At 39.8% G+C, this 19,445-nt stretch overlaps 1 protein-coding gene across 1 annotated transcript; it reads right to left on the bottom strand.

Annotated features, from left to right (window-relative positions):
- Positions 1–207: 207 nt before the first annotated feature.
- On the bottom strand, positions 208–10,239 carry DSEL (dermatan sulfate epimerase like). The gene is made up of 2 exons (XM_027723111.2): positions 10,199–10,239; positions 208–9,541 (listed from the first exon to the last, which is right to left on the bottom strand). The coding sequence occupies exon 2, from the start codon at positions 8,580–8,582 to the stop codon at positions 4,932–4,934; it is 3,651 nt and encodes a 1,216-aa protein (XP_027578912.2). The 5' UTR covers positions 8,583–9,541; positions 10,199–10,239; the 3' UTR covers positions 208–4,931.
- Positions 10,240–19,445: the final 9,206 nt, after the last annotated feature.

Raw genomic sequence — 19,445 nt, 5'->3', positions numbered from 1 at the left:
AATGTACTTACTGTGGATCCAAGGGCAGACAAATCAGGTCTTGCTATCAATACTTTCTGAAAAGTAACAGTGGTTTCCATATTCAAAACAAACAAAAACAGATGTATTTTTTAATTTTAAATACATACACTTGACCATATCACAAAGTTTTGTGATATCCTAAGTGGTGAAATAATTTTGGGGAAAAAAAAGAATAACACAAATGTATTATTTTACTAACAACAGCTTTATTTTATGCAGGATGTTTCACAAAATTTTGTTTGGACAGTGTATGCACTGGAACTGCTCAGACACAGAAATCTACTTACATGTAAGACCATACACATATAAATCTAGATTCACCCTACTTCATTTGAAATCTGTCAGTGGGCATCTAAAGTAAGAGTTCCATCACTCTTGGCTTTTGAGTATTTAAAAAGAGGGAAGCAATATCTGATTTACCTTTGAAGGTAGCATTCGCTTTCCATTGATTCTAGAGTGACAAAACTCCTTATTTAGGTATGAAAGTTAAATTACCTAATATGAAATAGATTATTTCAGGTCATGTTCATAAACTCCACAATATCTTTCTCAGTAAAGGCAGTAAACAAAGCGTTGAATTTATACCAGTATAAATTTAGAGCCTTTCAGAAATTATTCTCTTATAGACAACTGTGAATGAAATCAGACTGTCCTTGTTTTCCTCTATCACATATAACTCTCAGCATATTGTCAGCTCAAAAGATGTATAGTTTAATTTAAAACAGTATAATTTCAGCAACATGAAATAGCACTTTCCCATTATTAAGTATTTTCTGAGACAGCATGAGATTACCCAGACACATCCTTTATGAGAATAGTGTTGATCACATATCAGCAAATTTCTCTTCACTGAAGAAAATCAAAGTTCTGACATTTGAAAATTGTACTTTGTAGATTATTTTGAATATAGAGCAATTTTATTTTTTTACATTATTAAAATACATTTCCTTTTGTCACCAAATAACAAGAATGGTAATCTTTCATGATCATTTGAGGTATTTACTTCCTTTAATTTCTTCTGTTTTGGAATAGTCAAGCTAACTAGTTGATAATAGTTTACTGACATTGGATGATAGTATTTTGTTCCTGTTGAAATCGATAGCACAACTTTAACTGAGATCAGCATGGTATCATTCCACTTATGTTCCAAATCTGAGCAGCTCTCAATTTACAGTTTTGACTCATAACTCAGAATCAATAATATTCCACAATATGGAAATATGGAATTTGAGACTGTGTCTCCAGACAGACTCTTCACTTGGAAGACAGCCCATCCATTATGCAATTTAAACAAAGGTTTCAGTCTGAACCGAAGCTAAAGGGGAGTCTAGAGAAAGGAATGAAAGCTTATGTTGCTCTGATCACTCTGATCACAGAACTGTTAAGATCCAGTACTCATCCTCTTGAAGAAAATTTGTGTAAATAAAAAGAAATAATTTTGATAAATTACTGTCACCTAAAGAAATATCACAGTTTCTAATTACAAAACATTACAACATATGGAACCCAGCATATGGACCACTTGCAAAAGGGGTAACTTTTTTAACTTCTAGAAATATTGAGATCACATGTTTTCATCCTTAAACTTGAACTACACACTTTAAATGTTTTTAGGAAATGCAGTATTATATTCCAGTTAATGTATGTTTATGTTCACCAAATAAATAGTATCTCTAATAATGGAAATAACTGACTGTAGGGTAGACAGAAGTCTGCTAGTAGTCATACCATTTGTTCAACAGCAAGTGAAACAAATAAAAAAAAAATTCTGACCCACGACTGCAGCTTTACAAATCAGTTAACAAAAACTTTATAGAACTGGAAAAGAAATTTTTGTTTAAATTCCATTTTAACACAATCAGAATAGTATTACACCATGAGTTGTGCTATATATTTTACATAATTGAGGATCTTGTACAGAAATTAAACTCCAGATCTGGCAAATTAACTGTTCAAACATAAATTTGATGAGGACTGCATGCCAACTGTGTGTTAAGAGGGTGAAAGGGACAAATCTGACCATGATACTGAGGCTCATCTACACAGATGTTGCTCTAGCAAAAAGCCTATTGGGAGAGACTATAGATTTAAGCTATTTGATAGAACTCTGAATGCCAAGACCTATGTGCGTCTCCCCAGGGCCAATGTCACTTAGTTACAAAGCAAGTAAATAACTGACATATTTTCCTTGGTGTTTATTTTTCTTATGCTTCCAAATATGATTCAGAGATAAGCATTTAAATTAAGCCTGCCTTTTTAAAAAAATACATCAAAATCTTAGCTGTGTCATAATTGGACAATTCAAACCACAATATAGTACAAATAAGTATCAACATTTAACAGAAGCAGATTAAGGAAGCAAAGTTAAGATAAAGTACTGAGACTAGTTTTCATAAGCAGAACACTTTTCAATACAATGTACCTAAACAGGCATGCTTTTCAAAAAGGTCAAACAATTCTCAAAGTTTACTGACAGTCTTAAACACTACTATATGGAGAAAGGGGAGGTTAATGTCTGTGTCTATGTGGTGACCATTCCTCCTCTGGATTCTAGTGACAAGAGAATAACTCTGTATACCCACAAATCTTACCTTCAGTTGCCCTAAAACATCTGAGAGAGCAAAGCCTTTTTATTTGTTCTGGTTTAGAGTGTAAATTGTGGAAATAGAAGGTGAATGCTGAAATTTATTCTATCAAGTACAAACTGAACAGACATCAGTACTTTTTTTTTAACATACAATCAAAAATGGCTTCAGAGAGAAGTCAATTCGAGAGAATGATACTTGTTTCACTAAAATATCAATGTATATTTACCTGTTTAATATTTCTTTTAACATGGCACTCCACCTAGCCAAGGGTGAAACACAGGTCTGAAGGGGAAAATACAACTACCTCTAGTAAAGGACAGGTAAGTTATTGTAAGTGAGACCACAAATTATCAATAGCTTTATCATGGTAGAGACCTCTTTTCACATATTAATGACTGCCTGAGAAAGAGCTATTTTTATCTAGGTCGTAATGAAATATCCCAATGTGCTCCAAAGGATGTGAAATGTACATATGGGAGGGACAAAACAGTGGAGTAAGACAGGGACATAATACTAAGATTAGAAGAAAAGACAAGAACTTCTATACACTAAAAATTAGCAAGGGTACCTGTAATCTGTACGAAGAAACTCACTGCACTTTTGACATTGCCTAACGTTTACCACCCAAATAAACAGCACTTACACGCATATTTCAATACAATAAGCCAAAGCTCTGATTCCAGCTCCCACAAACCAAAGCATATTTCAGGACAATTCCATTTGTAATGAAAAACAAACGGTAAAGGAAATAGATGTCTCTTTGTGATCTGATTTACACATCTGCAGACATTTACAATATGCATGCATTTCCAGGGAATACTGAGCAAGTTAAATTGGGAAATGGGAAATTTTTTTCTTAATGGACATGTGAAACAAAGAGTGTGACTCAAGAAGAAAATAAGCTGTGACAAATACATGTCTATCCTATCAGGCCTATCTGTTTCCAAACCAAAATCATAGTACAGGATCATGTTAAAGAAACACCAATCATTATAAAAATCAGACAACTTTGGAAATAGTTTACTGCAGGGAAACATCACTCAAATGTGAGGTGGCTTAGGGACAGGTGATTTTCAGATCTCTCCCCTTGCTGCAAGAAGACCTGAGGTTAGCAATGGCTGTCCTTCAGAAATTCATTATACAGACAAGCAAAACATCCCTCAGCAACACAGACCTACAGGTTTATCTGAGGTCTTCTAAATCTCAGACAGCCATTTTATGCAAACATCAGCAATAAGCCATGGCCAATGACATCTGGTCCCATGGCCATTTGCACTGGTCCCAAGGAAATTACGCACAAGAATCACCAGAGAAAAGTGTTACAACAAAGAAGGATGGAAGAGTCTCACTCGAAAAGAGAAAATCTATGCAGAACCTCTCAGACAAGAGGTACAGGAAAAAGCAGTGCAAGAAGCCAATATGTTAATAACCTTCAAAATTAGGTTATGTTGAGCCAGGTCAAAACTACACAAAATCTTCTCCAAATTTAACTGCTCATTTGGGGAATCTTGCTAGTTTCTTAGATTTTGTCCCATTTCTTTTTCTCCAGATAGTTTACTTCAGGCTCACAAAGGGTACCACATTATCAGGCATAGAGAATTAAGTCTTCTCTTTCATCAAACTTCAAAACCCAGTTTAAGTACCACATCCCTGCGCTGAAGGAACCATATCCTACAATGAGATTTCATATCCACATCAATTTCAATCCCAGGCCTCTCTGCTCAGTCTGTAAATAAGGAACTAGATTTACTCAAATGTTCTGTTTCCTCCTGCTGAAGGGATGCTGAACAACCTTAAATCTTAGCTTATGTTTATTTTGCACCACTATAGTGACCAGTGAGACACAGACAGAATGCATAAGTAAACCTGTCCAAGGGCGCCAATTATCACCACTGGGAACAAGACCAGTTTAACAAGTATAATTTCATATAAGCCATCATACAATCATAAAATGGTAAGTACTTTCAGGAACTAACCACTTGGGCTGGAATCAGACTGGTGAGCTGGAGGTGAAAAGCTCTCTGTTCTATTACTAATCCCCTGAGCTATAGAGGCCCCAGATTGTAGTTCTGCAAAGGTTCACACAGCTTTTTTTGAAAGGCAGCAAAAGTAGTTACGATTTCTTTTTAAAGAAAAACAAATCAAAACAAAACAAACAAAAAATCCTCCACAGTTTCAAGAACAGTTACTTTTTTCTTAAAATAATCTCTCTGAAAGTAGCAGACTGTACACATTTTACAAGAATAAACAAACTTCTATAGTATTTATCCACAAATTGGGAGTCAGAGATCATTAGTGCAAATTTCTGCTGACCAGCAGCATTTATTCTATAAACTTTGGGTATCCTAAGTGGTCCATCAGTGAATAACAGATATCCTCAATTTGTCTAATCTCTTCACGTGGCATGTTTTTTTTCCAGGCATGAATGCTACTTGGTGAAATTTCCCCTTCATAAGGAAGATAGAAAAGACCGGTGGAGGTGGCAAATAATATTTGGTTTAAGCTAGCGGGAGGAAGAGGAATACCAAGAAAGGCAAAAATTGTTTCAGCCGTCTTCTGAGGAAAGTTCACAATATCTTCAAACTTGATCAGCTGATAATTTGTTGGGAGTAAGTCCCCATTTATTCTCATTGCTGCTGCTGTGTTTGCTAGCCATAAATAGGACAACACTGAAATAGGATTTGAATTAGAATTTGAAAATTCTTTTCTCAGTGGTTCATATTCGGAGGCATAGCCTTCATTTAAACTACATTTTTCTTTACCATTCTCCCCTTTAAACATTGCAGCCAAGTGTTGTGGAACATTTTTCAAGGAGTAAAGGCTTGGCTTATTTTTGTACAACATCGAATAGACCCATGCCCGTGGGTCCCTCACTACATATAAAGCTTTCATTGATGGTCCTAGGATTTCCTGAAAGAAGGGAAGCTTTAACGTCCAGCTCCCACTGCTTAAACTAAGCACAGGTCGTGCATTAGGATAATAGATGAGATGTCTTCTCAGTTCCCTGATATATTCAGCATCTTTTTCTTGACTCACTCTTGCCCTGCTTCTTTGCTCTGACAGGGATTCTCTCTTTCTGGATCTTTTCTTTTTGTCCTTGCTTAATGCAGAATGCTGAGCAATTTTATTTCTGCTAGCTTCATACAAATGAATGTTTTGTAAATGCAACTTTGTATCTCGAACTAGAGACTGGAGCCACCCTTGGATAAGACGAAAATTACCACTCTGAACATCAGAAACCTTCCATTCACATGGATCTACAAAGGAATCAATTTCAAATTCAGTCTCGGGAATTTCAAGATAGGGTGTAGGTATTCTAATATATAAAAAGTCACTGGTATTGAAAAACAGCTGTTTTAAAATTTCTGCACCAGAAGAGGGAAGTGAAGTAATGATAACATCTGGCAAAACAACGGGGTTTCCTTCTAATTGTTTGGCTTTATTGCCTTTATCATGTTCTAGCCTTACCATGTCACTGCTCCATTTTGCACAGATGGGCTGAGTACACATGCTCCACACATCCACCAATTCAATAAGCCACAGTGTGACAACCAGTATCAGAATCCAACGCAACATTTTGCCAAAGGATATGTAAAATCGCCACTGAAAAGCCAATATGACCAAACTGACACCCAAAATTAACCCTGCGATCATGTTCACTTTGAATCCAAATGGGAAAACCACTCTATTATTTTTTATCTCTTTTTTCACAGATTCAGTACCGACACCAAACTTGGTCACTTTATTTTCATGAATTACTTTGGCAAAACCACCAAATCCCAAGTAATCGAACCTTGCCTTTAAATTCTGATACTCTGTCACAACAGAGATGGTATTTTCGGTGTGGTTGACACTGAGCGAAATCTGAAATCCAGATTTTGCATTATCTATGAGTCTACAGTCAGAAACATTGACATACGGGCCATAGAAAAGGTAAACAATCCTTGTAAGTGTATTTTTCATTGGAAAGGTAACATTTACAAACTGGGTCCATCGCTTTTTGAATTCAGCTGCTTGTTCAGCCTCCTGTATCCTAGCAACAGGGCTACTCCCACGATGATCAAACCAAAACATCTTGTAGTGGGCATCCCACACATCCATCATAGCTCCATTGTACTTGTTCTTAAACTTATAGGGTATGTACTTAAAATCAATGTCAAGATTATGAAAAAAGGCACTGACAGAATTAACAGGAGAGTCTTCCTCCTTCTCAATATGGTCTACTACTAACAGTGTCTGAGAATTTAAGAGCAGCAAAACGCGATATACGCTTTTCAGTTTCATTGCTGATGTGTAAGCAGATACTGCCTCACCACTCACAAACATCATGTCTCCGGCCTGGGAGGCTGTTATAATTTCTCCAGTTGAGTCTCCAACCTCATCACCAATCCACTTCAGCCATTGGGCACATTCACCAAGCTGTCCTTCCCAAGGTTGGTTGCACTGGCTAGTAGGAGATGGAGCAAAGACCAAGACATTGTTTAGGTGGCTGAGTTTAGGTCCATAAAGAGCCTCAGATACAAACACCTGTCCATTGGGAGCAAAAGTGAAAGAGTTCTGATCAGGATGTTCATGTCCTGGATTGAAACTTCTCCACCCATCAATCCAGGTATAGGGTTGAAAGTGAACGATATCATAGACAGCACGTCCACCGAGTTTTCCAGACTTAAAGGACACAAAGGTGTTTGTCTGACTGTTTGGCAATCCAGCGCCATAAGTAACAACTCCCCAGTTAGGAAACACATGCATTTTAGCAGTACCATAGTCAGGAGGAGGCTGAGGAGTGATTTCAGCAGCATACCATATAAATTCAGTATGTAATGTGCTCCACCTCTGTGCAGTGGATGGCACCATTGGCCCATCTTTGGGTCTGTGTTTTCTAATCTGTTGTGCCAGCCAGTTGCCGGCTCCATTCTTCATTATAAACTTATCCAAGAAAACCAGTTGGCTCTCAGGACCATAAAACCAGTTGTAATTAGAATCCGCTACGCCCACAGTCCTCTGAAAGCCTGGTAACAGGGTGGCATAGTAGAACCAAAAGTGCATTTTGAGCCAGTTATTCTCCAAGTTGTTAATACCAAAGTGGCGCTGGGCCAGGAAAACATACTGGGTTACTGACTTGGCTGTGTAACTCCCATAAGCTACTCCTTCATCTAGAGACCCATCTACAATATGATTGAGCAGAAACATGGTTTTCTCCATCACATCAACAACAGTGTGTTTCCAAATATTTGCCCGAGATCCTTTGTCCACTCCTGCAACCAAAGCTCCAATAAGCAAAGCAAGCATATTGGTTGCCTGGTGATTATGGAGAAGCTGCTTTCCCCAGGAACGAACCTTGGAGTACTCATACATTTCCTCGCTTACAGACCATATCTTCTCCAGATATTTTTGTCTTCTCTCATTTTCCAGTGAATTATACAAGAAGTCAAAAGCAGTGGCAAATCCTGTTAGAGAGTGACCAAGTGGCACTTCATCTCCAGGTGCGTTCTCAACCAACCAGTTTTTGTAGCCAGCCATTCTATCCATATATTCTATGGCAAAATCAAACGCAGCTTTATCTTCGGGGCACAGTAAACAATAAAATGCTAGAGGTGGCAGATTGTTACCATAAATCTCATTCCACTTCGCAGCAAAATCAGCGTACTTGGGTGGAGGTAGATAGTATAAAGGGTTGGACAGCATAACCATCACGGCACTTCTGATGACTCTAAAGAGATGCAAATGGCTTGTGTGAGCCTTCTGCCTCAGTGCTTGAACATCTTGAGCGTCGAAATACAAGCTTGGATGAAGGACTGTTTTTTTCAGCTTCTGCTCAGCACTAAGGCCTTCAAGTTGCTGTTTTTCATATTGATCTACATTTTCTATGAAAGTCACCCAATCAGAGTAATTGTTTACAGATTCTTCAAAAGCGAAGACATCAAACATCATTAATGCTAGAAATAAAGTATGCCCCGCGAACATCAGAGCCATGATCCATTAGGCAGCTCCTCTTCCCCAGACATGCATTTCCTTACAAAACACAATGTCCAGATATCAAAATTTCATCCAGTTAGTAAAAACTCTAATATCTTAAGGCATATTTTTAAGAGAAAAGATTTAGCGTACACTGTGCATTATAAGAGAGGCTCAGACTACTTGCAATCTGAGGTACAACATTGAAATGTCAAGGCTCTTGAAAACTTAAATCTCAGGTGCCTTGTCTGTTCACACTTTTCTCAAACACAATACAACATAAACACTAAAATCAGGTTAAAAATAAAATCTCTAAGATATGAATATAAAACACAGGTCAACAATGCACAGTACAGAGTGAAACATTATCTCTTGATAACTTCAAAAACTTCACCTGAAAAAAGGAATCAGAGTCACAGGTTTGCTTTTTTAAAAAGCTTTCAATCAGGTCAGATTCCACTTTTAGAATTGACAAAAACCCCACTGGTCAAAAAATGATACAATTTATTCAAAACAGTGTGTTATATTTGATAAAATAGGGCATTTACAGCACTTGGAAATAGACTCCAAAACTGAAATTACTGTCTTCAGTTTTCGCTTTATCTCAATTTCCATACACATTCTTTCCATCTTTCTCTTTTGGGATTCATGGAGGGGCAAGAAGGAAAACAATAATAGAAAAAATCAACATAGATCCTCCATTAGATCCTTTTGATGAAACTGCAGCGCTTCTAACCACTATTCTTCTCTGTTTGTGAAAAGTGCATTTGAATTAACAGTCACAGAGTACTGACATATTTTCAAGTCTTCTTTCATCTTATCTTCAGCTAGTGATGCCCAAATTTGGCCTCAATGATTCAAAAAATCCTTCTCTTTCCATTATGATGCAAAAGGAAAACGTGAAAAGGCAGAAAGCCAATACTTCCTTGTCAAAAGAGCAGTTTCAGGTTTCCTTCCACTTGGCATGTTGGTTCTTTCTGTGAAAACAGAAACAAAAGTTCTCTGAAGCTGTGCAGGTGTCGGAACATATCTGAAGTACTTTGACTAGCGAAGTGCTGCTACCTCTCTAAGAAAGATGAGTTAATTCACCTTTCCTTTTCCAGAAATTAAAAAATAAATAAATAAATATGAAAGAGCATTTTCGAAGTTCCACAACATTCATCCTTGGCATAAGAGCAATTCGGATTCACCTTTTCCTGCGTGAACAAGAGGTCTCAGGGCATCTTTTGCCGTTACGCTACCCGAGAAAATAAATCTGACCGCACGCCACCAAAATTCAACCAAGCTCAAATTAAAAGCAAAATAAAAAACCATACGCGTATACGAACCACGCGAGCGGCCGTGCCCCCGAAAGGACGGCGGCAGGAGGCAGCCCCGGCAGCCCGACCCTCGGCGGCCGCCCCTGGGCCGCCCCCGCCCCCGCCCCCGCGGGCCCCGCACGGAGCCCGCCTGCGCCCCCGCCCGCGGCCACCAGGGGGCGCCCCCCTGCCGCCGCCGCCTCCGCGCCCGCCCCGGGGCCGCACAACTTGCACAAGTTTCGGCGCGGCCCCGCGGGCGCGCCCCGCGCTCCCCGCCCCGAACGGGCACCGCCGGCCTCTCGCTCCCGGCGCCCCCCAAGCGCAACCCCGTCTTACCGCGGCGGGTCCCGGGCGGCTCCCGCGGGGCTCGGCCCCGACCGGCGCGGCCCGGGGCGCGGGGCAAGCCCCGGCCGGGGGCTGCGAGTGGCGGCCGCCGCGCCGGCCCCGCTCGGCTGGGCCGGGCCGGGCTGGGCTGCGCTGGGCTCCGGCCCCTTCTGCGCTGCCGCTACTTTCCCCTTTCCGGGCTGGCCGCAACTTCGGGTCCCTGCCCTCCGCCGGCGGCTCCCAGGAGTTGATGGAGGGGGAGATGCGGCGCCGGGTGCCCAGCGACGGGCACAGACAGCCAGGCAAACTCGCGGGGATGTCGCTACGGAGGGGCGGGGAGGGAAGGGAGGAGGGAGGGAGGCGGGGAGGCGGCGGCGGCGGGGGTTGGCAGAGCCGCCCCCGGCGGAACGGGGATGTGCCGATCCTCCGCGCTGTGCTCGGTGGCCGGTCCCGCCGCCGCTCCCGGCGGCTCCTCTTCCCTGCGGCTGCGTGAGCCGCCGCTGCTCCCGGCGCCGAGCCCGGCCCCGCTCCCGGCGGCGGATGCCACCGCCGCCCCTGCGCCCAGAGCTCGGCGGGGGCGCCCGGGGGCAGGGCCGGGGCTGGGGGGCCGCGCCCGGGAGCGGCGGAGGCGGCGGGGGGAGGCCAGAGCCCGCGGGGACCCGGTGCAGCGGGTCCCGGCGCGGGGAGCGGCGAGCAGAGGCGGGTATGAGGGAGCTGGTGAAAGAAAAGCTGCCGCGGTGGGACGCCTCCGCGGACCGGCTCCCGCGGCTCCCGGCCGGGGCACCGCCAGGGGTGGGCACGGCGGCGACCCGGGGACCGGCGAGCAGGACAGGGCTGGGCTGGGCTGGTCAGGGCGACAGGAGCCGCCGCTCCTGTGGGTGACAACTTTGTGAGCGCGGAATAACTACCTAACAGTGCCCGTGTCTCAGGAACCACGGGGATGAGCAGCATTTGTTTTTGGAGCTGTCCCACTTCTTCATAACTACCTTCCTGCGCAGGCACTTTGTCTTGTGCAGTGCATTGAAATGATTCTCATTCAGCTTTAGCTGTAGGCTTCTGAAGTAACTATAAAGCCTTAATGAGGTGTAAAATCCTCTGCCCCTCGACTCGGTCACGGTCAGTGATGCGGTGAAGGGCCACAAGGAAATGGTGGCCTGCCGGCCTGATGAAGTTCACCCGCGAAATCCAAGAGATATAACGCCGTTCTCGTCTTTGAATCACAATTTGGATTGCCGGTGAGGACTTTCAGAGCCTGATTTTGTAACATGATGTGATACCGAGCTGTTCTTTGGTAGTCGAGTGCAGTCTAGAAAAAGAGTGAGAGATTTTGGATATGTTACCACTTACTATATTTATAATCTGTACTTCAGAGAATTTTGATCATCTCAAAAAGCATAACTTTTTCCCAGCCATAGCCTATATCCTTTTTATTTCTCTGCATACCTAGAAAATACAGTTGCATATTTAAGTATTTCTTAAGCTACTTAATGTGTAACTATCTTGAAATGAATATATGAATATATAAAGGCCATACATTATGGATACTGATTCGGTGTCTTTGTACTACAGAGTGCACCTTAGAAGGATTAAATTATTAAATTATGCCTATTTACATCAATGATTAAGTATGCCTGGAACCATCCTAATCTTTCAGGTGTGCCCTTTAGACTTGGCTTAAAAGGGACGAATACTGCTTATTGCCTGGATCATACCTTCCCATCAGTAGAAATTTGCATAACGAACAAAGATCAGCACATAATTCCCTGACTGTGAATCTTTTACAATGATGCCTTTTCATCCTACTAGGGAAGTTATTCCAGGAGGAGAGCAAAGAGAGATGTAAAGCAACAATAGAGGCCACATTCCCTCTTAAGTCTGTAGAAACTGAGTGGAATACACTACAAATGAAAACCTCCCAAATCTTTTTCCTTCTATTCCCATTGTAGCCATTACATTTTTCCCAAGGCTGGTGCATTCTGGAACATATTAAAGTCTGAGAGAATGACTTCTCCCATAAATTGTCAGGCAATTCAGAATAAGCAGAATATGTGGAGGACTTGTGTTAGAGTAAAGCTCTCCCAAGAGCCCTTCTCAGTCCCTGGGACCTGTGGTGAGATCATTAGATATACAGTGTTCAATTGCAATGTGATATTTCTGGAGAAACATGAAAATGAATTGCTGACTGGCCCCATACATTCACAAAGAGTACCATTTTGAAAAAGTCTTACTTATCAGGCAATGAAGGCATTTGTAAGGCATTTCACTTTTTCTGTGGCAGCTCTTTCACATTATTGGAGATACACTGGCAAAATAGTTCAGGCTGATTTTCTGCTAAGCCAATTGCAAAGCAAGAGTGTCTTTAACCACCTATGATTTCAAACAGTACAAGCTACTTTCTGTCATTTTCAAGTCATTTTACTTCAACCACCATCCCCCCCAAACCCCCCAAATAAACAATAACAACAAAAAAAACCTAGAATAAAACAACCTATAGTGGTATAACTAGTATTCATTTATTTTTTCTATTAGTAGTTTTCAATAGTCAGCAGAGACCCGTGATTACTAAACTGCAACTCAAGAATGAACCCAAAAACTCATGTATACAACTGGTATCAAGGATAAACAATTAAGTGAAGCAAACTTCAAAGGAGTTGGATTAAGGTAATTAGTAATAGTGACTCTGGGTTGTAGCCAACTCTTTTGTCTAAAATGAGCCTGAATTACACTGGCATTCTGCTGTTTAAAGAGTGATCACTAAAATCAAAATCACTTTCAGAATAACTGTTAATTGTGAAAGTAACTATTAAAAGTTACCATTTACTTTTTGTATTTGTAGAAACAGTGACCATCTGGAAACAAATTGCATTATATTGCTAGATTTTCATACTCTTCATAACTATGAATAGCTGAAAAGCAAGTCTTATGGGCTATCTGCAGGAAAAATGTACTGTAAAATATCTACCAAGATAATGAGTTTTGACTTATGGGAAAGTGACCTCACTGTCACTTCAGATTCTTACTGTAAGAAATCATGGGTCATTGTTGGTGATGTGTGTGGTGTACTGCTTCAGTGATAGCATTCTGCACCAATATCAAAATCAGCCATCTGAATGATCTTGAAAATAATAGTAGTGTTATTCTGCTTGAGTACAGGCCAAGTGCTAACAGGTGGATGTGAAGAGTAGAATAGTCAGCTGGACTGCAACAAAATACTTGCCAATGTCAAGGAGATAATAATTCAAAATTTCATACATGAATGAGATGCTGCTGTCAGATATGAGACATTGATTCACATTCACAAAAAGAGCCAGGTATTTAGGAATGATCTGGACTGAGGTAATTAGGTTCCAGTAGTAGTGAACTCTTGAAACTTCTACCTAACTCCTCAAGCAGCAACAATACATAAATTCCTAATTTTAAAGTAGGGGTTTTATTTCAGAATCATCACAAGTTTGAGGGAGAGTCCTTTACCACTTAGAAGTCTTTCCATATTGATAGGGCTTGGTGCTTATTTCATGACTCAATCTCTCTGTGGACTGAAAGATACACTTTTCTTAATCTAAATCCACTTGAAGACTTAATTAATTGTGAGTTCTTGAAACATACCTCATGCACAGCTCCTTTTGCAACAGACAAATGAGAAGACACTGAAGGATAGAAAATGCAGTGCTGATGAGGATCCACTTTAAAGCAATAACCTATTGGTCAAAAGCAACCACCTTTCACAGAGAAAACACGGTTGCAATGGACTTTTCCACTTTAGAGAATGCTAACCACAGTCTCTCAACTCTCACATGACCTAATCTCTCGTCTGTTTCAGCGTACAGCATCTCTGTTCCAAACTGGGGGCATCGCATGCCCCATTAATGAAATACCTTTCATTAATGTAACCACACTTAGAAACTTGCACACATAAATGAATTGTATTGGAGGGAAGGAATTAGACCCTCTGCCATGTAAGAATAGCTCACGTGTTTTACGATAAACGGGTATTGGAATGAAGCGTGTACCACATTCTCAGAGAAGGGAACATTCCTTCAAATCATGTCTCCTGCTCTGAATATGATACTGCTTTTTGCAATATTCAACTTCATTTCCTCTCTGTATAACCCCACTTGACAGGAACACACACGAACTCCACGTTGTTAGCTAGTGAACTACTTTTGGAGGGAAAAATCTGATGGTACAGATGAAAAATTGACAAATAAAGAGAGTGAAAGGTAAAGTATATAATTAATTGATGTCAAAGTTTCTGTCTTTTGGGGGTCAAATGATTTCAGAGGACCCGAAATTCCCCTGTAGAGTACACAGAAAAGAGGAAAACCAGCATGTAGTGATGCTCTTTTATTTTTGTTATATATTACTTATTATTTTATTTATTTTAAGATTTTTTTTAATTTAGGAATTTTAACTAACTAAAAGCTAACAGCAACAAAACACAAAAAAGCAGGCAAGAATATCCTGGTTTTATTAAAACTAAAAATTAACATATTGCAAAGACTCTTGTTAGTAAGGTTCTCCATCACTACATGACTAGAGAGGCTGCAAAGTGCTTGGTGTCACTGTCAGCAGAGAAAGGTAGGATGGAGCAACTTCCAAAAGTCGTGGTGCTGCATTCCCTCCATCCCAGCTGTGAGCTCCTGTCAGCCCCTTTGTGTCTGAGCAGTTGGCAGTCTCATTGCTACATAACTGGTCCTGCAGACTCAACAGGGCAGCACAGTTTTAGGCCAGCTTAAGTAGATTGCTAAACTGCACCTTAAAAATGTCAGCTGCATAGAGGGGTAATTTTAAATCCATTTGTGAGTACCTCAGACGCTGCATATGAAGCAAATGGGATTATTTGTACTTTGGTAGCATTTTAATCAAACAGTCTTTGGTGGAAGTTTTGTGTACAATGATGGGATCTCAGGAAGATTCTCAGCAGTTGGTCAGAACAGCATAGGGCCAAGTTCTTAGGGTTTCAAATTCGTTGGAGTAACTTTTGTGCAAGTCTACACCGGAACATGTTTTTCACCATGAAAACTCATCACCAAGCAACCTGTCCCTTGTTGCCATATTAAGTACAATATGTTGGCAAATTAATCGTAACATAAAACCAAAAGAGTAGAAGAGGAAGGATTCTCTCTTTTCCTTGACCCAGTGTCTTGCAATATAAGAAATTCTTGACATTAAACTCTCCACCCCCAAAGAACACCCAGAAAAACAAACCACCAAGAAAACCTAACACTAAGTTCACCAAGCATTAAGTTTGAACCAGGATATGATACATTCAATGGATTTGAACCAGAGAAGGACTTAATATCAGAATCTTGTGAGGTAGATAAGCTTTATATAATATTGGTGTAAAGAAGGTTTTACCCTTGGACTGCAGGTAAAGGTTACACATGAAGAGCAAATGCATGGAGGCATACCTGTCCTTTGATTTTAGTATCGAAGTAACAAATTTTTCTAACAAATCCTGTTTATTCTTTTTAGCTGAGGTATTTCAACTGTAGTTTTGTGATCCTAATGTAAACTCCCTGTTGTAATTTCAATGAGGTGCATGCTTTTCTAATGTCTTCATAAGGCTTGTATTTGGCCCTGAATCCCAGTACCCAGTCACTGGTGACCTTTCACCAGCATTTATTAATACAGTATTCTTACTTGCTAGCAACCATAAATTAGAATTAGCTTAAAGATTTTTAAATATATTGTCTAGCCCATGAGGAATAGATATAAAAAATGTTCTTACTGGACAAGCAGAACCTACAGAGGCAGCAATTAAATCATAAGACTGGAAATAAAAACTCTTGTGATCTACACCATTGTCTCCAAATTGTATGATTAAGGAGATACTAAATTATACATTATAGGGGAAGAGTACAACTACAAATCTTAACTAAGCATATTTTTTGTAGTTCTATTCATTATACTAATGTACAGGCTTATATTTAGAAGCTTTAGGAGCATTAGAAAACAGGAAAGCTACAGATTACAACCCATATGGGTATGCTCAGGTTGGCAGCAGTGATTAATAGTATCTCCTGGGTTTGCCTTTTGTAACCAAACAATATTTAAGACATATTAAGATGATTTACATCACAAGGAATTCAAACACTGTACTTACTTTAACAAAGCCTACTGCATTAAAAGGAATGTCGAATGGACCAACATGTATTAGTTCAGTCATTATCACAGGGAAACAGGCAAAGTCTCAGGTTAAAATGGAATATCTCAGTTTGCAGCACAGCACCCTGAATTGAAATTATACTTAACCCATTCTACCTAAATATCCTAAGTAATTTCCTGTCAATAAAGACCGCATTCATCCAGGTCAGTGGGACATCTTAGTTTGCACAGTCCTATTAGATTTAATAAAGTGACTCTGAAGTACCACTTAATGGAAAAGTGTAGTTCTGCAAGAATTGTGACATTAATGAGGGCTCCTTGGATAGGAGTGATCTACCACTGTTGTCATATCTGATTGCCTATTCCCGTCCCCTCCTTTTCCAAGGATGATACAGGTGTGATGAATCAGGTAAGGGAACTGATTTTGCAAAAATCTTACCTGACAAAATGAATGTTAGTTTCCAACTAGATAATTTCCTTCAGCTTAGTTCACCTGGCATAAGGCAATAATATATATATGGAGGTAGGGAGTAGTAAACAACACTTTTAAGTTGTTCTAAGACTATTTTAAGGTAAACAAACTTTTTAAACCTGGTTGAATCGTTCCATGCCTAATTCCGATGTTTTGCTCTACAGTAGGAGAGGTCATGAATGCCAACTGTATTTAATCATCCTAGTAGACCTGAACAATTTGATGTCAAGCATGTAAAAATGTTGAAAGTATAGTCTATCAAGCCTTTCAAGTAAGAGCTCACTATTGCAAATATTTTTCAATGTTATTGTAAAAAATACATTCTGAAGCACTTGGAGTTACCAGTCAGTTTTAACATTTGCTATGCTAAATGTTAAGGAGCTTGCCACTGGGCTTCTTTTACTCATGTAAGGAAAATGGTGCAGAAATATTAATGTCATAATATACCAGTAAGCTGTAATTGGCTTCTGGTGGATTATAGACAACACAGCAACTCTCTTAAACTAGAATACAGAATTTGTATTAAATCCCTTTGTATCTCACCTGGATCATTCAAACGATAAATATTTAGAAGTTTCCACTTTTATTACATTTTTTTCTGCTTATGTATTTTGGCCTGTAGGTTTCTATTTTAAAGTATTGTCTCCATCTGTACTCTGTTATTCGGAGTACCTTTGTTGTTATTTTTTTTTTTAACTTGTAAATGGTTCCAGAGAGACCGATTATGTCTACATAACACTGTGTAGCTCTTCACACAGGTACCCCAGTTAGTTGTAACAAGCTTAGCTAACTGGAATAGATAACATGCTCTATTAATGAAGCTGTTCCTTCTGGGATCTAAGCTGATACATTAAAAATTAGCCTGAATATTACTTCAGGGCAGTGGATGGTTCTTAGCTGACCCATGTTAAAGAGAAGAATCTTTTTAAATTTTGGAGGATAAAGATAAGATGCAAGTTAATCAGTCTGCAGATTAACCACTGTGACACAGAGAGGTCACACTGCAGGGTTTATATATTAACTGCAAGAGTTATGAAATGATCAAATAGCTGAAACCTGAAGCTCAAAATTTAATGATTTATAAGTTGTACATTATTAACAGTGTTTGTAATTAAAACTGGAAGAGCTTTTCAAAGAATATGATGGATTGTCTGTAATTTGAAGTCTTTAATTAAGACCAAAGGTACCTCTGAAAAGATATTGTCAAATTTGATAATAAAAGAACTATCAGGAGAAATTCAAGGGTCTTAAACTTTATGAATTTTTCATCACATCAGACTTTCTTTTATGGCATTCATTCATCTAGAAGAGTGGAAAAATACAGTGGACATTTATAAAGGTCATATAAATATGGTTTCTTATAATGGCAGTTGAATTACTTTCTGTTCTGCCAACATAACTGGTTTTGGAAACAACTTGAGACCTCTCAGAAGCATAGACAAAAATTAATTTTGCTATTCTAAGCAGGGGGGGAAAGTCTGCAAGTAAAAGAAGACATAGGGAGAAGAAGTAGGGCTGAAATGGGATGACAGAATTTCATGTAACGCTTACTGCCGCTTTTCTCCTGCCCTGGTTCCACAAAGCAGTAACTCCTAGCCCATACAACCTGATCTTTCTTGAAGTATTAGCCAATCAAAGTGTCTTTCCAGACATATAGCATAGCTACAGGAAGATAGTTAAACTATGGATGTTTTCCTGTCCATTCCAGTTTACTGTCTAGGCAACTGCCTCTACTGCCAATGCCTGGAGTTGGCCCTAACTACACTAGTGATTCATTTATCTGTTTCAGGCTCATTCAGAATCCTGCCTTAGTAACCATTACAAGGGTATCTATAATAATCTGCAGTACAACTTTTAAATCAACAGTTCATATATTGCATAAAGACTTTGTTTTGTTTATGAGGCTTTATGAAGTTAGGAACATCTATACAGAGGTGTTGTATGTCAACTGACAAATATGTTTTTTCCTATGCTCCTATACAAACAATAGATATCCTTGGCTCACGCGAACAGCATTATTTTGACTCACAGGAATGAAGTATTCACAGAAAGATAAATGCACTCAAATGTACTTTCTAAATAGCACTACTGAAAAGCAGTAAATGTAAGAACAAAAAATATTCATCAATTTAACATGAGATGCTTGCCATCATAAATGGTTCAGAGAACACTTCATCAGTTAGCATATTTCTAGCATTTTTCATTTCCAGAAGACATGGCAATTGATGGATCTCTTTTCTATCTAATTGTCAACAAACATGGAGCCTTCAGTTTCAAATATTTTTCCCCTTTGCTTTTCTAACACCCAAAAATGAATCTGTCTCCATCTCCAGATCCTTTCTAATACATTTACAATCACAAGAGCAGCAAGCAAACAAATACACAGACAAAGCCAGTCAAAAACCAAGATGAGTTTAATTGCCTGTGCTGAACTATGCCTGTCCCACAAACACAGGATTACCTTTGGCAGCCAGGAAGGCAGGAAAGTATCCCTAATAAGCTCTGTAGCCTTCCTTCTTGCTCTCAAATCCACATGGTTTTGCAGTATGCCCAGAAAACTATCCAAGTTTCAGCTAGTACAGCTCAGAGCTCATTAGACTTGTGACAGATATGCACTGCTGCTGCCTAGAGTTGCAAAGAAATTACTGACAATTGTTCAGAATTTTCCTGACACTTCTC

The sequence above is a fragment of the Pipra filicauda genome, unplaced genomic scaffold, assembly GCF_003945595.2.
Source record: "Pipra filicauda isolate LSUMZ 115617 unplaced genomic scaffold, ASM394559v2 scaffold61_size3293851_pilon, whole genome shotgun sequence".
In the NCBI taxonomy this organism is placed as follows: Eukaryota; Metazoa; Chordata; class Aves; order Passeriformes; family Pipridae; genus Pipra; species Pipra filicauda.
The sequence above is the reverse complement of the archived record's forward strand: the minus strand, read 5'-3'. Positions and strand labels throughout refer to the sequence as shown.